This window comes from Pygocentrus nattereri, chromosome 27 (assembly GCF_015220715.1).
Source record: "Pygocentrus nattereri isolate fPygNat1 chromosome 27, fPygNat1.pri, whole genome shotgun sequence".
NCBI classification, from domain to species: domain Eukaryota; kingdom Metazoa; phylum Chordata; class Actinopteri; order Characiformes; family Serrasalmidae; genus Pygocentrus; species Pygocentrus nattereri.
This window is the reverse complement of record NC_051237.1, coordinates 21,148,226-21,167,530: the sequence shown is the minus strand read 5'-3', so window position 1 is coordinate 21,167,530 and position 19,305 is coordinate 21,148,226. Positions and strand designations below refer to the sequence as shown.

The window sequence follows — 19,305 nt, the reverse complement described above, 5'->3', positions numbered from 1 at the left end:
TCATCAGTCGGGCTCTGTAGAACTGAGAGGCCATGGGGGTTGCTAGAATTTCACAAGATAAATAAAATAAAAATCAAATAAAAAATTTTAAAAAATAATAATTGTAGACTAGACATAGTAACAATCATTCAATGATGCAAATGGTTCTGTGAGTGTTCATTGTTCCATATAGAACCGTTTTCTTTACTAAAGAACTCTTAAAGAAGCTTTTTTAAGAGCAGTTTTGCGACATGTGTGTGTGCGATTTTGTGTACTAGGCAAAATGCTCCTTCGGTTTTCCCAACGCCATGAAAATTTTCCAAAAGCTCCAACAAATCCTGAGCTGTCCAATTCCATCAAATTTATTTGTGTAGTGCGTTTTACAGCTGCCATTGTTAAAAAGCAGTCTTGCAAAAATCAAAAGGTCTGAGGCCCTAGTATGCAAACTGAGGGCAACTGTGGTAAGAAAAAACCCCTAAGAACAAGAGGAAGAAACCTTAGGAGGAACCAAGACTGAAAAGGGGAACCCATCCTTATCTGGTTAACGCCAGATTGCCAAACAATAACACAACAAAAGCAGTAAGAGTTCTGAGAGTTGAAAAGGAGAAGACTGATTAACACACAATAATAATTAATGGAAAAATAAGTGAGCCTGATCAAAGGGCAGAAATGTTTAGATTACCAAAGACTACCAGAACATATTTAAAAAATAAGAATGTGAATAAAGTCCACGATTTCTGTGAGGACATGTAAGGATGAACAGTTAAGCTGAGTGTAGCCTGAGGCAGGCGTACGATGTCTTAGAAGACTAAAGTCTAACTGTGACCATCTTGAAACCACCTTTCATTTCTAATTCACAGTCAAAACAGTCAGCGCAGATGTTTTTTTCAGAGGATATTTCAGAATAGATTGGAATAATCCACTTGCTGGAGGAAAAATCACAAAAAATGTCCTGATCATTGAAAAACAGGGTAGGAGGCGGCGAACAAAGTATGCAGAGAAACCGAAGAGAAAATCCTGTAGAGTTACAATTTTGGAGTTTTTTTTCCTCAGACAGTGAATTTAAATAACTTCACATAAACATGTTATAATTCTTAAATTTTTTATATTTTATTGTCATTTTTGCACACTTTCAAAAAGGGTATAACATTAATGCATAAAAGTACAGCAGAAAAGTTGCCCTTTAGGCTACCGTGGGAGAATCCACCCAAATCCTAAAACTGCGAGAACTTCAGTGCGAAAGGGCAACTTCACAGACACCACACAGAGCAGTAACGTTGGGACAGGCGAAACCGTATAAAGGTGGGTTTTTTTTTTGCTAAGAATTCTCAGTGAGAAAAAAAATCTGAATTGATTTATTATGATTCATATCATTAAAGAACCACAACGTCAGAAACAAAGAACAAAGATTTCACAAGATTACAAATTATGCCTCTTAGATGAGAATTAACAATATCTGCTTAACAACTGTTATTAAGTCCTTGAACCCACTGCCACTTTGTGAAGACTAACGGACACTTCTAATGATGCCACGGTTGGTTTTGAACAGACGTGGAGACTGAACCAAGAACGTGTGCCGACTGGAGAACTGACCCTACCCGCTTGTCCAGACTGCACATACAGTAATCAAACATCTTATTACAAAGTTGAGGCCTACACCACCTCTCTAAAATAATCAAGAAATTGAGTTCACTTTCAGGAGAACAGTGACAAGTTTGATCAGGTCCAAAAATACAAATACCACATTGCCATGTTCCTTTACATTCATCCTCACTGCACGGTGAAGTTCCCACCCCAGCTGCAAGCAGACATGTAAGAAAACTACATGCTTGTTTAGAGGAGCACTGCTCCCTTTTGCTTAAAGAGGAATTCTACTTATTTTCCAAAATGTCTGCATAATTCAATCGAAGAGACGTAAACATTGTCATTCGGAGTAGGTTTGATGTGAAATGAGCTTTTATGTATAAAACGCTGATGCTGGTAAAATAGTGGTAAATCAGTAAAAATCTGATTTGTTTGGCCACTATTTTGCCTTACAGTGTCCAGCATGTGCCTCTCCACCAAGAATACATTTAAAAAATATGTTTTACACCATAATCCTCTCAAAACTACCTTTAAAACAATGTCTCAGGGCTCAGGCAGCAAATTCATAAGCATTTCATGCAATAACTGTCATTAAACACTTCAGTCGTCCGGTTCCTATCACCAACACTGTGAATAATTCTGACTTGTCTATAATGCACTACTGTACAACAAGCCTGAAAGAATTCGTTTATATCCTAATCGCATAATTATGCAGAAATTGTGGGAATTTTTTTTTGTGCAGAACTCTCCTTTATCCCAGTAAGATGATCAGGTGCCGATTTTGATATTGTGAACTATACAGTACAGTACATAATTACAATATGATATTCAGAACAGACGTAAAATCTTTATTTATTCCAATGTACAATTTATAAATCACACCTTCGGAGCTTTGTAAGCAGCTGTGCTACCAATGCATCTGACCAACTGGCTATCGTTCTCACTGTGCAGTTTTCTAGCAGAGAAAGTGTTAAAAAGCTCTACTTTGATGAGCTTTATTAAAAAGTGACCAAACTAAAATAAGTCCGCCATAGTAACTTTGAGTGTCCAGTATATTTGTGTGCATGTGCTTGCATTATTTCATCAAAACAGAGAGAAGACAAGAAAAAAAAAAACACTGAGTTCTTACCACTCTAGTCCCAAACCACCTTTAGATTCTTTAAATTACGCCTTCATAGTCAATTTTAAGAAGCCTTATTAAACAGAATTTAATAGAAATTCTTTCTCCACCATCGCCCCCCAAGTAATCATTAAAACCTACATTCCAGGATGAAGTTACTTGCCAAATATGCTTCCATATCACTAAATAGCAATTACAGAAAAGCGCAAAGGACAGGAAATCTGTAACATGACACGCAGTCAGACCTCAGCATCAACCATTTATATCATGAAGTGCAAATCTGCTCTCAGTATTCTACTGGCAATCGAAGAATAACACTGCAACCACAAAGAACAAACGATTAGGGAATGCGCTCATGCTCCTGGAATCTCTTTTAGTGTTGTGGTCCACGAATGGAAATCATTAGTAAAGTGCTGATGAAATTCACGTAAACCATTACCAAAACAGTGCGTTAAAAGCCTCCGCCCTTTCTCAGCAGAGTCTCATAAAGTCTCATAGAGTCTCAAAAAAAAATCTGATTTACACAGCGTACACCTAATACAGTCAATCAGCCAGGACACGTGAAGTTTGCTTCTTTAGTTTTGCACTGGAGCTACAAGGCTAATATAATAAATGTCAGTAATGATTTCTTTTACAGTCCCTTTAGTTCTGTGTGTTAACCAGTACGAGATACAAGCTTCAAAGTTACTGTGTAGTTAGATTTAGCAAGGTAGTCTGACTAAATTACACTGAACAGGTTCTAGCATTAGTAAAATATCTCATTTAAATTTTTATTATTTATTTATTATTTCACTATGAAAATCACCCAAGTGTGTTTTTTGGTTTGCACACAACTGCACTATGCAAGACTCGTGTGTCTTTCTACTGCCTTTTTACCACATAACATCTAGCTGGTCCTTGATGTTTCCAAATTAATATCCCGTTTAAACCTGAAAATGAAATTTGCATTTATTTTCACAACAGCTAAAACCTGTTACACCCCCCCCCCTGTGTAATTGAGTTAGCCTGTCTATGTACGCCCATTTTACTCAAAAGAATTATCTAGTACTCTTCAAGTTTGTAGCTCACACTTATCCAGTTAATACTTAGAACCTGTCGATATTTCTAGGTAATTTCGTTAAATTTCCTTAAACTTAGCAACATAATCACCTAGCACTTTGGAGTTTGTACCGCACTCCTAGCTGGTTGATACCTGGAACTTGCAGGATTGTAAAAGAAAGTGTTACCGATGTCTAGGTCACTCACAAACTTTAAAATAGCCTTCCATTAGTCTCGTAGCTTAGCGCAAAGCTAACGAAGCAAACTTCAGATACTAAACAGGTCTTGCCCAATCGACTTTGATGTGCAATTCTGTAAATTAGATTTTTTTTGGTGAATCTCTCCTTTAACTGAAGAAAATGCCTGCCTACAAACATATCAGCAAATAAAATGTTAACCACATGAGAATTCACAGCACATAACTGGTAGAGCAGCTAACAGGAGAGATCTAGAATCAAGGTAGAGGTGCTATATTATGTGCTATTGGATAAAATCACATTTTAATGTTTGCCGAAGGGCCCCCATCCAATGCAGTGCAAAAAAAAAAAAATCTATGATCCCTCCTGATATGAGTGACATTCAGCATGTACGTTGACGATAACAATTCTCTGAAAGGAAAAACCTTCATTACACATGGACCAACATTTACACATCTAGGCAGCTGAATGCCAACCAAAATAACTTTGGTAACAATATTGCTCAGGAAATCTACTCTGCAATATTACGAAGAGGTTCACAATGAATTTACTGGCAAAGTACTGCTAGAACTACTGTGGTGCACAACTGACGACTCTACTGAAGTGCATACGCAACTGATGTGTGAACGATGTGCCTGGTTTCCTTACGGTTGGTCACTGTACCATTTGCTTCAGAAGGTTACGTCCTGCAGTGCAGGAGGGAGACTGCATATACATGGAGGTGGGGCAGGATGATTAAACGACTTCAGCGTAGGCGAGCTCCTGCTGGAAGGCCGCGGTCTACGGTACGAGAAGGACGGTGTGGAGAGCAGATCAGTACAGACTCCAAGCCTGATGCAGCTGGGAGGAGAAAGAAGAGGAGGAAGAGGAGGGAGAGAGAGAGGAGGAGTGCAGGGCTGCAGGACCGAGCTGCTTTCCACACACGCACAATCAATCCATCTTCTCCTTCTGCACCAGCTTCGGCGCGTCCACAAACTCCTTCCCGTTGAACAGGATGACTGCGGCCGTGACGGCGCTGGCTGTGCCCCAGAACAACACATACGCTAGTGTCTCTGTCCAGGTATCACCTGTGGGAAAAAAAGAGAGAGAGTGTTTAAATTTACCGTTTTTCGCCTTTGACTAAACGCAGTCGATCAGACAAGACATGTCCGTTGTCGGAAGTTTGCTTCTGTACTTTTGGATAGGAGCTACAAGGTTAATGTAACTAAAAAGCAATGGATGCCCAGGTCATCACCTCAAAATCACAGACTTGCTCAAGGATGGCACACTGGTACTTCAGGGGTGTAATGATTCAGATAATTCAAGTTCAATTTGATACAATACAGTGGTGTCGCAATTCAATTCATCTTTTGATGCGGCAACAATAGATAGTGGCTGAAAATGTGCCTTACATTATTAGTACCCCCATTATAAAAGTACAATATATGAACCGAAAGCTTATAATTCCTACAGTTCTCTCACTGCAGCCACAAGCTAATGCATACGCTTAAAGGTAACACTAACCATAAGCCAGGGGTGTGAAACTCAACCAGTACAAGAACCATATTAAAAAATATCACTAAATCTGTGGGCCAACAGAAAAAACATTATTATCATCATCATCATCATCATCATTTTTAATCAATGTTGTGCTATAACCCAAACTGGCCGTTGTTAATTTAAAATATGCAAAACTTTAACAGTAAAATTTAGACACTTGTAGACCTCAAAATATTACATGGATATTTGTAATATAAAAAACTTTAATGTCCCCAGGAGCACTGACTGGTGTGGAATTGCATAGAATCGTGTAGAATTGATGTGTAAGCCCTACCTCATAGACTGCTGTTGGGTAGGAGAACCAGAGCACACTTAAGTTGCAGTGCATGTTGGGGTCTGTAGTGCAGCGCACTATAAAAACTTATCAAAACACTTTTGTGGGCCAGTGAGGACTGTGTCAGGTCAGATCAGGCCCGCTGGCCTTGTTTGAGACACATGGGCCATAAGCTAACATTCAATCCAAATTCAAGCCGATATGCTGTATATGATCTATAAAATGGACCAAAGTTTGGAATGCCTTCTCTTTCGTGCTTGCCCAAAAACATTTCATTTTTTCTGGCCTAAGAGCAGCTAATCCGGGTCGATCAACTGTCGGCACAATGGCTAATATACCGCTGCTATTACAAATAAAGCTAAATCAGCTACAAACTGCCATCAGCTAGTCCACTGAAGCCCACCCTGCTTTACCAACTGTATTTTTGACTATATGTATTCATCTGTATTTACAAGAAGGTAATTCGTCATTTTGATTTTTTATTTGTAAAATCCGCTGACAAACAATGGACCAAAGTATTTAGTATAGCTAAAAACAGTAACAGCAGCCAGAAATCCAAGCCCTAAATGAGCAAATCACGCAGGACAGTGGCAAGAAAAAAAATCCCCAACAGCAAGAGGAAGAACCATGAGAGGAACCAAGACTAAAAAAGGGGAACCCATCCTCCTCTGGTCGACACCAGATAGCAGACAATAACAACAGTAACAGAAGTTGGGGTGCTTTCAGATGATAAGCGCTCAGTGGTTTGCACTGCGCTGCGAGTCTGGGGACGCAATGCCGCTTTGCTCAGCACTGGGTTTGAGTGGCGCTACGCAGATGGAAGACATGAACCCAGCACAGCGTATTTACATGCAGTTTTGGAAAACGTATTCAAGTTGAAAACAATAATCTGGTTTGGGCAATATGATGATATTTAGCATTATCATGATAAATTACAACACAATGCGTCACAATATGCTTCTTTGAGTATATCACAGACATTTTAATTCTAATCTAACTTTTCATTCTTAATTAGATTTTTCTTGACTATCCTAATTTATTTTCTAATTTTGTTTTAAATTTCATGATGTTCTCTTTTAAATCTATTGTTTTAATCATGTTTTTCATTTCTATTCTCATTTACTTTTTTTTTTAAACAGCTCATTTGTAAGGCACTTTGAATGGCAGTCGTATATATATAAAAAAAAGCTGACCATCTGCATATTTCATTACAGAGAGCATAATTAGTGCTATTTAATTGGTATTTAATTGGCATCACAGGGTGTAAAATGTTGAATACAAATCATTGCATTCGATGTTTTTGATAGTTTTTTTTTTTGGCAGCAATTCAGTTTTTTTTTGTCTGTCTTTAACTTATCAGATATCAGCAATTGTGGTATATCATGAAAAACTGTGGAAAGTTCTTGAAGTATTGTAATATTACATTTTTACCATATCACCCAGCTCTAGCACTGTCTTGGTTTACCATATATACCACCTTTATGGCAATTCAGCAAAACAGAGCAGAACAGCAGCAAATCCAAGTGGTCAGCCTGATGTCAAGAGACACCAGGGTGAAGGAGGAAAACAATGAACACAAACGCCTGCATAAGCCAAGTGATACTTTTTGGATCCCACAAACGGGGAAATTCCACCTCCGCATTTAACCCATCCGTGAAGCGAAACACCACATACACACTACTGAATATACACACACACTAGGGGGCAGTGAGCACACTTGCCCGGAACGGTGGGCAGCCCTATCCACAGCGCCTGGGGAGCAATTGGGGGTTAGGTGTCTTGCTCAAGGACACCTCAGTCATGGACTGTCAGCGCTGGGGATCGAACCAGCAACCTTCCGGTCACAGGGCCAGTTCCCTAACCTCCAGCCCACGTCTGCCCCAACAGTTTTGCTGCTTGTCATCTGAAAGTATCCAAATGAGGATTATGAATAAAGCAATGAAGTAAGCCTCGACATCAGACAGAGGCATTCAGATGAACCAGTAATGACCAATGTTAGAAGCGAGATCAGAGGTTATCTAAAAGAATAAGAATGTTACCTGTTTGTATGAACAGGAAAGGGTCTCAGTATAGTGTGAGGGAGGTGTACAACGTCTAGGACTGAATAGTTTTCTGTACCATCAGCCGTTTAAACACAGGTCCTAGCAGCAGTTCAAGGTGAAGGAATGATGGACTATTCTTCTTACCAGCCAAAAGAAGGCAGATGATGCACATTGAGAAGGCCACCAACATAACGATGGGAAGCTAGAAGAACAGCAAAAACAAACCATATCAGTCATCACCGTCTGACGAACATATCCATCCAACAATTAACTTACACTTAACTATTACAATTAACTACACTCTCAGAAATAAAGGTACGAAACTGTCAATGGGCCAGTGCCCCTATTGTCACTGGGGTGGTCCCCTCAAGGGTGCATCTTAGTACCTTTAGTCAGGGAACATAACTGTACCATAATCCATTGACATATTTTCAAAGTTGTATTGACCAGGTTTTTTATTTTATTGTTCTGTTTTAAAACATTAGTTTATGAAAAGGTCCAAATAAGCACTTTTCAGAAAATACTTTAATAATTGGACCTTAAAACCACTGCTGTACCTCTGAGGGTACAATTACACTGTTTGTGCCTTGATGAACCAAAAATGTGTAGGACTAAGCTCTGTAAAGTAAAGGCAATTGTATAGTAGTGAAATTTGGATCAGAGAACAACACAAGCTGACCGTGAGGAATTTCCAATCTTTCTGCACTCGAAGAGGTGTCAAGCCTTCCACACTTTCATCCACAGTGTAATTACCGAGGAACAGGTCAATGGAGTCCTAGGACAGACAAAAACATACCCGTTCTGATTTACAGGACTCGGAGAGCTGGTTCTAAAGCAGAGCACTAAATGAACAAATGAATTCAAACTTACTTGTCTGAAGCCATCAGAGAAGTTGTTCTTGTAGTAGCGAATCATGGAGTTCCAGCCGTCCATTACCAAACCCCACTGAGTCCTCTTTCCAGTCCTGAGAGAAGAACAGTGAGCGTTAGGAGACGAAGCTCTCACACTTCATAAGCATAAATCATGTATTTATTATTTTTTCCCCCCAATCTATTCCTAACATTTGTGTGGTTTCATGTACTTAAAGCATTTCAGTTTTTACATGAACTTAAAATTAAACAGGGTGTCTTTACTACTGTGTAGGTGTTGATCTCTGTTCTGTTGAGCTGCACTGTATTAATTAGTTTTATTACTTTTTTTACTATATTTTTGTATTTTTATTCTTAATGTTTCACTTTTTTATACTTGCCTGATCTGAGCCTTTATTTATTAAATTTACTTTTATTATTTTATATGTTCTTACACATTATCAATCCCTTGCTCTGTATTAACTCGGCAACATTGTAAATGAGGGGCACCCTCGGTGTTCTGCAGGAATAAATAAAGGAAGATTGATTTATATAAAAATATTTTGGCATTTAAAAAAAAAAAAAAAAGAAAAAAAAAAAGCAGTCCAGGTTGAAATGACATTTTGATATGAATGGGTGAGGCTAAACTCCAGTGCGTTGAATAGGTATATAACGTAAATCATGATTTGTGGGAACTAAAAAAAAAAAAAAGTCGAATTTTAAAACAGTAATTAATACATAGCTAAAATGTAAAGGTTAATAACATCAAATCAAAATAATAATATATTATTAAAATAAAACATAATAATAAGATAATAATTAAAATAAGAAGGTGAATAATAATGGATAAACTAACAAATAAATAATAAAGTAATGAAAATAAGATAGAAATGGTAAAAACTCAGGTAAAACAGTGTCAGGCAGAGTGGAGATGGTTAGAGAGTAGAAGTTTAAAATGACCAAGTGACGCCTTGTGACGCCAAGTGACAAGCTGAGCGTTAGTCTTTCCTGTATTAAGTTCCAGCTCATTGTTTCTGTAACTAAAAGGAGATTTTCCCAGTTCAGTAAAAACCCTTAGTACCTGGCATGTGATCCAACCACCGAAGCGAGTCTGATAAATACCATTATTTACAGACATCATTGAAGTAATACATTCTGGCATAAATATACACAAATAAATATACATCTCAAATGTATTTATATAATATTAACAACAACAACAACAACAATAATAACATCACAATAATACAATAAAAATATATATATTTTATCACAAACTGAAGATGCATGATCTCTGTATATCTGAATGACCACACTCATAGCTAACAAATACAAGTGCTGATTACCTGGTAAAGTCAGTCTTTAGGGCTCCTGTGCCTGCGTACTGTTTAGCACATGCGTTGGCATTGTCAGCCCAGGCTAAGAGACAGAGGGAGAAAATTTATTAAAAGGTAGAGACAGTGGTCTACTGCACTGATCAAGCTCATCTGATAGTACAGAATATGGCAAACAGTAGGACTGTAACAACATAATGTATTGTATTGTTTAATATGAGTCTCTCGATTCAATACAACCACATGCCGTATAATGCTCAACAGACTGGAGCAAACAAAGCACTCATTTTAATATTCATTATATTGCATGAAGTATAATTAAAATTTAAACCCTTCTCCCTACTGAGAAAGTATTACTTAATCACTTGAACTCTGCTACATAACATTTACATAATCTTGCCATAAACAGCTCATGGCAGATGTCAAAGTTGTCATACAAGATTTTTGTTCAGTAATATAACAGAGTCATTTTACCATTACCGAGACAACCGTCATAATGCTTGATGCCACAAAAACCATCATGACAATTAATGGTAATAGTAATGTGATTATGCTATATTAATGGACATATTATAACAATGCCATCTTAACGTCAACTTATGGCAGCTTTTGATGCTTGCAACCAAGTTATGCAGCAGGGTTCAAATAAAATATAACTGCTTTGTCTTTTGTCTGAAAATTCGAGAGCATGGAGGAAAAACCATCTACTCATAAGCATCTATTAGCTTGCAGATAGCGCGTTATCATAAAATATTAAACTTTAATAATGTTCAAAGCTGTAATAAACTGAAAATGAAAATATTAACATAATATATTAATTTTCAGGCTCTCCTAATTTTTGCTTTTCTAAAAAATGGACCAATCAGAGACGCCACTGTACTGTATCTAACTAAATTATGCATTTACAGTACAGTAAGACGGTTATGAAGACGTGAGCACCATTTTTGTAAATCTTCTCAAAATCAGCCTGCTCCTCAATCTTCTGGCCAACGTGGAGGACACCCATTCTCTAAAAGGAAACACAACACAAACATGATTAGCTAACAGGGCTATGGGGGGACAGGACATGTGTTTGGTTAAAACATGTACTTGCAACTACTCACACACATTAATCACAGCTAACCTGAAGACTTTAACAACAAGCTACATTGTTCAAGTGGCAGAGCACCACAACTACCCATGTAAGGGGTTTACAAATGGTCCTAAACTAAAAAGGGCAACAGCTACCTGTCGACTGTCAAATAACAAGCCCACACTCATCTACACTGGTAACCAGAAAGACCACAGATCTCTCTGGTTACATATCTTACTTTGTTTTCTCCATTAGCCAGAACTAAACCTGTCGGTATTATGGGAGGGCAGGGAGGCGGACCCAAGTGTAGAAGGGCAATCCCGTGAGAAAGGGTCTTCAATGAATTTATTAAGGTGATGGACTGTGAATTTGGTAATTATGCACGTTGGCGTTGAGGTGACCGAGAGCCAGGCTCGAACTGCCGATGTACTGATTGGCAGTACGAAGAGCTAGCACAGGCGAGAACGGGAAAAACACCTCAACGAAAGAGAAATAAAAAAGGTGCGAAAAAGGCAAACAAAGGGGACGCTGAAGACTGTGTGCTTAAACAAAGGCTGAAATAGAAAGTGAAAGTGAAATAAAAGATTTTTTTTTTCTGATTACTTCCTCTGTGATTATGAGAGGAAGGCAGATTTTATGTCTCACCTGTTTGTTCTTAGTGGAGCAAACACCTTTTGTATGGCTTGGAGCCGTTTCTTTTCTTTTCTTTTTGAGTAATACCAACCTGGGCAAAGTACCGTACCGGTCACCCCTGTACAGAGGTGTGACAAAGGGCTGCTGTTTACCACAGCGTCCTGGGAATTGGAGTTCCCTGAATTTATGGGACCTTGCTGCAATTGCCCTCTGCTGGTGTAACTGTGCATTACAAAATGTACAGAAATGTGTTGTCTGCATTGTATATCATTTGACTGGGGTGCCCAAACTTACAGCACATGACTGTAGTGTTACTGTAAAGCTGTACCCATAGTAGTTTGACATAAAACTATATTTACCCAACTTCCATCTTAACACCAATTGTGAGCAAATACATATTTGGTGTCTGAAGTTTTCTTCTTTAATTTTGCACTGGGGCTATGAGTCAAATGCAGTTAACAAGTCATGAAAGCTTATATCCCATCAGTTAGCAGCAGACTAACTCCATCAAACCACACCGAGTTGTTGGGGTAATCTCAATTAAACTTGCTTATGAGGTTTCTGACACTGTAGAACATATTGTTATCTATAGATATGAACAACCGTCATACAGTGTATTTGACATTATTTAACACCATGTTTTAGTGACCTGTATGGCATCAGAAGGCCACCAGCTCTTACCTGGAGCTGGCTCTGCAGAGAGCGTCTGGCTAAAAGGCTCTGAATGACATTGGTGCGGTCCAGGCAGTCCATGCAGTTACTGCGGAACGTTCCAGACTGCTCGGACATCACCCTGCCGTCCGAGTTCAGCATGAAGTACCTTCAGATATAAACGTGTTACAAAATGTGTAATTAGCTGATTTTAAAGGGGAATTCCACATATTTTTTTTTTTAACTGAAATACGCTTCGTAAGATGTAAACAAAGTCTTTCAGAGCAGTTTGATATGAAATTCTCCATTGCTGAGAAATATTTGCAGAATCGTTCACAGTGGTGGTGATAGGAACCAGATGTCTGAAGAGTTTAATGTCATCTGAAATGCCTCTACAAGGATTTAATGCCTCTAAAAGCTATTTAACAGAAAGCTATTATATGAAATAGTTATGAATACACTGTCTGATGTCAGAGACGTCGTTCTGTGATAGTTCTGGGAAAATTTTGGCCTAAAAACATGTTTTAATGTTACATAGAAAAACTCACTTAAAACTTACACACTTAAAAATGATGGTTCTTCAAGAGTTCTATAGCAAAGAAAAGAGTTCTACATAGAACCTTAAACATTCAATGAACCATTTGCATAATTAAAGGATACTGCATCATGAAAGCGTTCTTCAAATTGATGGGGAATGTGCTGTATATGGTTCTAGATAGGACTTTGTTGAAAAGGGTTCATGTATTGTTACAAGCTTCACATCATAACAACAGAAAACCATTTGTGCTACGTATAAGGAACCTTTTTCAAAAAAGATTTTATTTAGAACCATACAGCACTTTCACCATCATGAAGAACCCTTTCATGAGGCAAAGAACCCTTTAATTATGCAAAGGGTTCTTCGAGTGTTCTATATAGAACCATTTATTTAGTAAAGAACCCTTGAAGAACAATCATTTTTAAGCATGCAGTTACACTGATGGTTTTTATAATTAATAAAATGGCTATATTTGTGTTGTAGACATGGTGACCTCTGGTTCCCATCACCACCACTGTAAAGATATGAGTCTGTCAACTGAAGTCACTGAATTACACAGAAAAGTTGATGAAACCCTTGAAATTCTATTGTATTAAACTGCACAAATCAAGTCAAAGTTTAATATGTTTCCACAGTGATAACATAAAAATGTATCATCACTACTACATTTATTACAATAAAATGCTACAACTGAGCTGGCTGTCAGCTTTCTGGCTGGTTTGATTAGCAGCTTGTATCTTGATGTATCAACCAAAATAATATATTCATATCATCATTACATAACGTCCCATTACCTTTGGGCAACAGCGCTACAGACCTACCCGAACTCATCCTGCATCTCTGCCACAGCATCCACCAAAATCTGCAGGCGATGCCATCTCATCTTACTGCACTCCTTATGGAAGTCAAATGCTATGTACCTTGAATGAAGAACGGTCAGTCAATTTGCACTCATATGTAGCAAAATGCAACAAGTACATGAACGCTAGATGTTTGTAACCACAGCTGCATGTAAAAAGTTCAGGTCAAATGACATGTTTGTTGATTTTGGAAAAAAATAAGTGAAATGATCACATATTTGCACAGGGTACACACTTTTGCACATTTTAGTGCATATTTACTGTTTATTTGCTCAATTTAACATAGCGAGGAAAAAAATAACATAAAAATGTGACCTCTGCAAAAGTAAAAAGCACATATTTTATCCCTCCCGCCAATAACCTAAAAAAATGGAAACTGCGTATTAAAAAAAAATAATTCAGATTTGTGTTTGTGTAGAGGATGTGTTAGCCTTTTTCACTTAATAAATATTACTGACCTGCTGCCATTTAACCTAAATAACTGTGAGATGCCTCATCAAGTGTTTCTCTTTCAGCATTACATAGTTTTCCTTGTTGCCCCGTCCCAACTTTTCTGAAATGTGTTGCTGGCATCAAATTCAAAATGGCATATATTGTTAAATATCTCAGTTTCAACATGAGATGTTGTCGTCTTCATACTACTTTCAATCACATATAGGTTTTAAATGATTTGCACATCACTGCATTTTGTTTGTATTTACATTTTGCACAGCATCCCAACTTTTCTGGAAACAGGGTTGTATATTACAGATATGAAGCTGCTACATTCACTAAATTAAAACAAACAAATAAACAAACAAAAAGGATAATGAGCATTGTAAATAACAAGTGAGGATACTTACTTGATCATCCCATTTTCCATGGTATTCACCAATTTGGCAAATGCCTGCTCAAGGGGCAACTCTGAGCCCTTCTGATTGACCTAAAACGCACAAATCAAAACAAAAAACTCTCTCTGGGCTTCTGCAACATTCAATATATAAACAACTGTTTTTGATGTTCACAATGTACTTTAATGTATTTTATTTTTTACCAAATTCAGAATCACTTGCTTCCCATAAATGAGGACCTGGGAGTCAAAATGCCTCTGAAATCCATCCAGCTATGAGAGATAAACATACATGTTACAATGTGCTTTGTATAAAAACATGCAGGTCTTATAAATAAGGTCTGTTTGAGTTTTCACCAGCAGATGGTGCTGTTACTCTGACAAAAAGACTCACACTTTTCAAAACTCCTGCCTCCTGCTGAAGACGAAATAAAAGACCATTTTCTGGTCAAAGGACAGATACGACATTAAGCTGCAAAATAAGTCTACATTTTTATGGACTTTTTTGTCTTGATAACAACCATAACTTAAAAAAAACGTGTGGAGGATGATAAAACGCTGAGACACACAAAAGTCTTGTAGGTGAACATGCAACGGCTGCTTTTAGTCTAATGAGCTATCCAGACAGATTTTGTACAGACAGCCTTAGTTCTGTTCTGTCCGTGTATCACAGGATCTACAGCACTGTGAAAAAGTCAGAGACCACCCTTCATTTATTTCCAGGCCAAACAGCCATTAAATACAAGTTATTAATTACATTTTTTAGGGAATATTTGAGAACATTAGACATAACTTGCATAAGGAAAGTGAAAATCAAGGGAAAACAAGTGGGAATTTTTTTGCAGAACTGAATTTTAAAAAATAGAAACAGAGAAAATGGGTCTCTGACCATGCAAGAGACTGGCACACCACCAAAACTTCAGATAAAAAGCACTTTAAAGCCCCAAATTTGCCCCAGATCTGAAAAAAGGTGTTTCTGTTCCATCCTTCCACTGTGAGAAGACAACTCTAAGACAGCGCTATGGGTCTGAATGGATGTGTAGCTGTCAAGAAGCCTCACTGAGAAAAGGAGACAGGCAAAGAAGCTGCTGGTGCTCTCAGAACAACGGACTGACCACCCCAGAGTCCAGACCTCTACATCACTGAATGTGTTTGATTATTTGGATTGTGCAAAATCAACTTCTAAGACTGAACTTTGGAGGTGTGGAAAAACATCCCTGCAGATTTCTTTGAAAGACAGAGTGAGTCTCCTGAACGGAGGTAATGCAATAAAGGTAAAGGGGTGCCCCAAATAGTGAAAAAATGTGATATTATATCTAGTTCTTGAGGTGGCCCTGTATCTTTCTGTTAAATATAAGTCTGCTTTGTCTTGCTCCTCGAAAATATAACACTTTTATGAATAAATTTAATAATTGTTTTTACTGGAAATGAAATCACTGAAGGGTTGTTTCTGATGTTTGTACAAAGACATTGTGACAATGCTTCTTCCTCAAATCTCAATCCATGTGCCCCTGGCGCACCTTTTAAATCATTTGTAGAGGATGACAAAATGTAATATTATCAAACACTGTTCGCAGAATCAAAGGCTCACATGATTGGTGGTGCCGCTGATCTGTGGCTTTGGCTTGTACTTCAGGTTGGGTCTCTGAGACCAGAAGAACGGCATGGAGCCTCGAGTCTGTTAGAAGAGATGGAGAGAAGAGTCAGAGGGAGTCTAATTACAGCTTCCTGAAGACAAAACACAGCGTTAAAACCTGACTGTAAATTTAAGTCAATTTTGTCCAAACTGTAATAACAAAATGTTTTTAAATCTCAGAGGAGCATTAATAAGCCTTCAGAATATATAATAATACATAAAACTTAAAGGCAGTACAAATAAAGTATGGGTTGCAGATGTTTATTTGGCTGCTTATAACAGTTAATACTTCACTGCAGGGCAGTGTACATAAAGCTACATGACACCTTTATAAGGCCGTCATGACAACTGACACAGACCTACATAAGCGTGTGTAAATACTTACTCCAAAAGGCGTGATATGTCAGGAAGGTTCGCCAACACTGGAGCCAAACTGACATAACACCTAAGCTATATGTACAAAAGTATCCAGACAGCCCTTCTCATAGTCAGTACAGCTATAAAAGTGCACTTATTGCTGACTCAGGTGTTCAACTGTATACACAGCTTGTATAATCTCCACAGACAAGGCACTGACCAATAATAGAACAGGGAGCAGATGCACAAGCCTAAGGTCACCATGTGTGTTAGCCTGAAGGGTATAAAGCCTCCTACCATTGGGCTGTGGACAAGTAAAACTATATTCTCCATGTCATCGAACATCAGTAGCTGACCTCACTAATGCTCTTGTGGCTGAATCCAATCAAATCCTCACAGCAAATGTTCAACATCTAGAGGAAAGCCTTCCCAAAAGAGTAGAGGCTGTTACTGCAGCAAAGAGGGAACAAACTCCCTATTAATCCCCTGTATATTATTAATATGAATTAAATTTAGTTGATATATCTAATATTCCTCATGTTGATACTATGGTCAGCTTATAATATGATTGTTTAACTCATGTCTTTATGCATAATGAGCAACTTATTTCTTTGCTTATTTAAAGAAATATGCTTGAAACAAGCAAACTTACCTGTGAGATAATTTTACCTAATAAAATTACTTTAAACAAGAAGCAAAATCTTATATAATTATAACATACGTACAATGTTATTATTACAATATCATATATTTTATTAGATAACAAATATTAGCTATTTAGACTAGATTTAAGTAGATTTCTCTTGTTAAGATATTTTTTTGCAGCGTGACATCTAGACATGTGTAGACTTCATAAACTATTACATAGGCTAATGTCATTTATCATGACATGCTTATGCAGGTGTTATGCAGTCTTATAAACACTAACCTGCAGTAAAGTGTTACTCTCATAAGCGGTTCTTCCATCCAGAACTGTGAAATGTCGCCTTTGAAAAAGCCCTCTTATTTAGGGGTACAGTAATGTGGCAGGGACTCCACTACACATACATTTAAAACAGCTCCAGAAGCATTTCCATCCTTCTGGATTCATGTAAACCCCATTCTAGATGTTTCAGAAGTTTAGTACATGGATTCACACTTAGTTCTACCAACCTGCACGAAGGCGGCTCTGGAGTTGTTATACTGAACTATCTGCTCTGTTTCGACAAAGTTAGCAGCATGTCCTTCTGAGTCAATTCCTTGGAATAAAAAGGTGAAAAAAGATCATGAAACGAAGATGTTCTTCAAACCATAACTATACACATAAGACTGTGTGCATATCTGCGTGGAAGACACTCAAGAGGCATGAGCTTACCTCGGACATAGTATCGTACCCCAGCTCTGAAACAGCTTCTCCTGGAGATGAGGATCCACTCAAAAATCTTCCCATTGATGCAGCAAGGCTTCATCGCAATAACTGTCCATCACGGTTAAGGCTAATCCCCACCCATTCACTTACAAGTTACACCTTATACATAACCTACAGCACAACCAGGGATAAAAATACAAACATCACTATATGCATCATTATATTTTCTGTGGATTGATAAGCTGGAACAGATAGAATGAATCAAAACAGCACCACATTTCAAAGTGCACATCAAAAAAGTATAAATTACTATTGTATGAGGGTTATACAAAGTTATTAGATTAGACATCAGGTAAGAGATTTATAATTAAAGTTCATTTAGTTACACAGAGTCTTGTTGACCCATATGATTGTGAGTTCTCAACTAGAGCAAAAAAAAAAATTTAATTATTGTAATGGAAATTTGCAAGTCCAAGTCACAATCATATGACTGTCTACATTAAAAATAAAGGACATACACACATATTATATATATACACATACACACATATTATATATATACACATATACACACACATATATATATATATATATACACACACACACACACACACACACACACACACACACACACACACAACAGAAAGTCATATTATTAAATAGTGTAAATATTGCAGCACTGGGAATCTACCCAAATTTTTTTTGTGGTTTTGGTTTCTGCTGACATTTTACTTTTTTATTTTCGTTTGTTCTTTCAGATTTTTTTTTTTTTTTTTTTTAATTCTTTATTTTGAGAGACAATCACTTTTCCACATTTAGCCACCTTCCAGGTCAATTTTGTCTCTCAGATTTTTTTTTTTATATGTTCACACAGTAAAGGTCTGGATATACTTTACATGATTTTGTTATTATAATTAATATAATAACATAACTTAATATATAAACATATATAAACATGTTCATATAAACATGTCTGGCTAAATCTCTTTACTGAAATACGCAGTTAGTGGGTGAGTATTTTTTAGAAAAGAAATCCTCAATAGGAAACATACCCACAGCTCACACTGAGGTAATTTTGTCATGATAATCATATCCATTTGGCATATCACCCATTCTGATCGACCACACAATTCTCAGTATTGATAACGGACACTGAGAAACACATTTTATAGCTCAGTGCTGCCCCCTAATGTATATTCATATCACTGAAGATTATCAAGTGTCCTCAAACCCGGCAAATGAACCTACACAGCAGACTCAAAGGATACAGCCATGGACTACAGGAAAAGCAAACTTCTGAAGCTAAAAACAAAAAAAAAAAAAAAAAGAGAGAAAACATAAAAGTTATAATGTACACTATATGACCAAATGTTTGTGGACACCCCTCCTAATTACTGAATTCAGGTGTGCTGGACACACCCATTGC

At 37.4% G+C, this 19,305-nt stretch overlaps 1 protein-coding gene across 1 annotated transcript in view; it reads right to left on the bottom strand.

The window, feature by feature from the left end:
* Nucleotides 1-1,067: 1,067 nt before the first annotated feature.
* The window catches only part of sacm1la (SAC1 like phosphatidylinositide phosphatase a), a 43,249-nt gene continuing 25,011 nt past the window's right edge, over nucleotides 1,068-19,305 (bottom strand). Inside the window, exons 7-20 of the mRNA XM_037535428.1 lie at nucleotides 19,148-19,181; nucleotides 17,886-17,987; nucleotides 17,684-17,769; nucleotides 16,130-16,216; nucleotides 14,743-14,811; nucleotides 14,552-14,631; nucleotides 13,671-13,769; nucleotides 12,342-12,480; nucleotides 10,895-10,964; nucleotides 9,968-10,040; nucleotides 8,644-8,737; nucleotides 8,453-8,548; nucleotides 7,918-7,975; nucleotides 1,068-4,985 (exon numbers count right to left, since the gene is read on the bottom strand). Of these exons, the coding sequence (XP_037391325.1) occupies nucleotides 4,849-4,985; nucleotides 7,918-7,975; nucleotides 8,453-8,548; nucleotides 8,644-8,737; nucleotides 9,968-10,040; nucleotides 10,895-10,964; nucleotides 12,342-12,480; nucleotides 13,671-13,769; nucleotides 14,552-14,631; nucleotides 14,743-14,811; nucleotides 16,130-16,216; nucleotides 17,684-17,769; nucleotides 17,886-17,987; nucleotides 19,148-19,181 (1,224 nt within the window). The 3' untranslated portion in view covers nucleotides 1,068-4,848. The remainder of the gene's footprint in view (nucleotides 4,986-7,917; nucleotides 7,976-8,452; nucleotides 8,549-8,643; nucleotides 8,738-9,967; nucleotides 10,041-10,894; nucleotides 10,965-12,341; nucleotides 12,481-13,670; nucleotides 13,770-14,551; nucleotides 14,632-14,742; nucleotides 14,812-16,129; nucleotides 16,217-17,683; nucleotides 17,770-17,885; nucleotides 17,988-19,147; nucleotides 19,182-19,305) is intronic.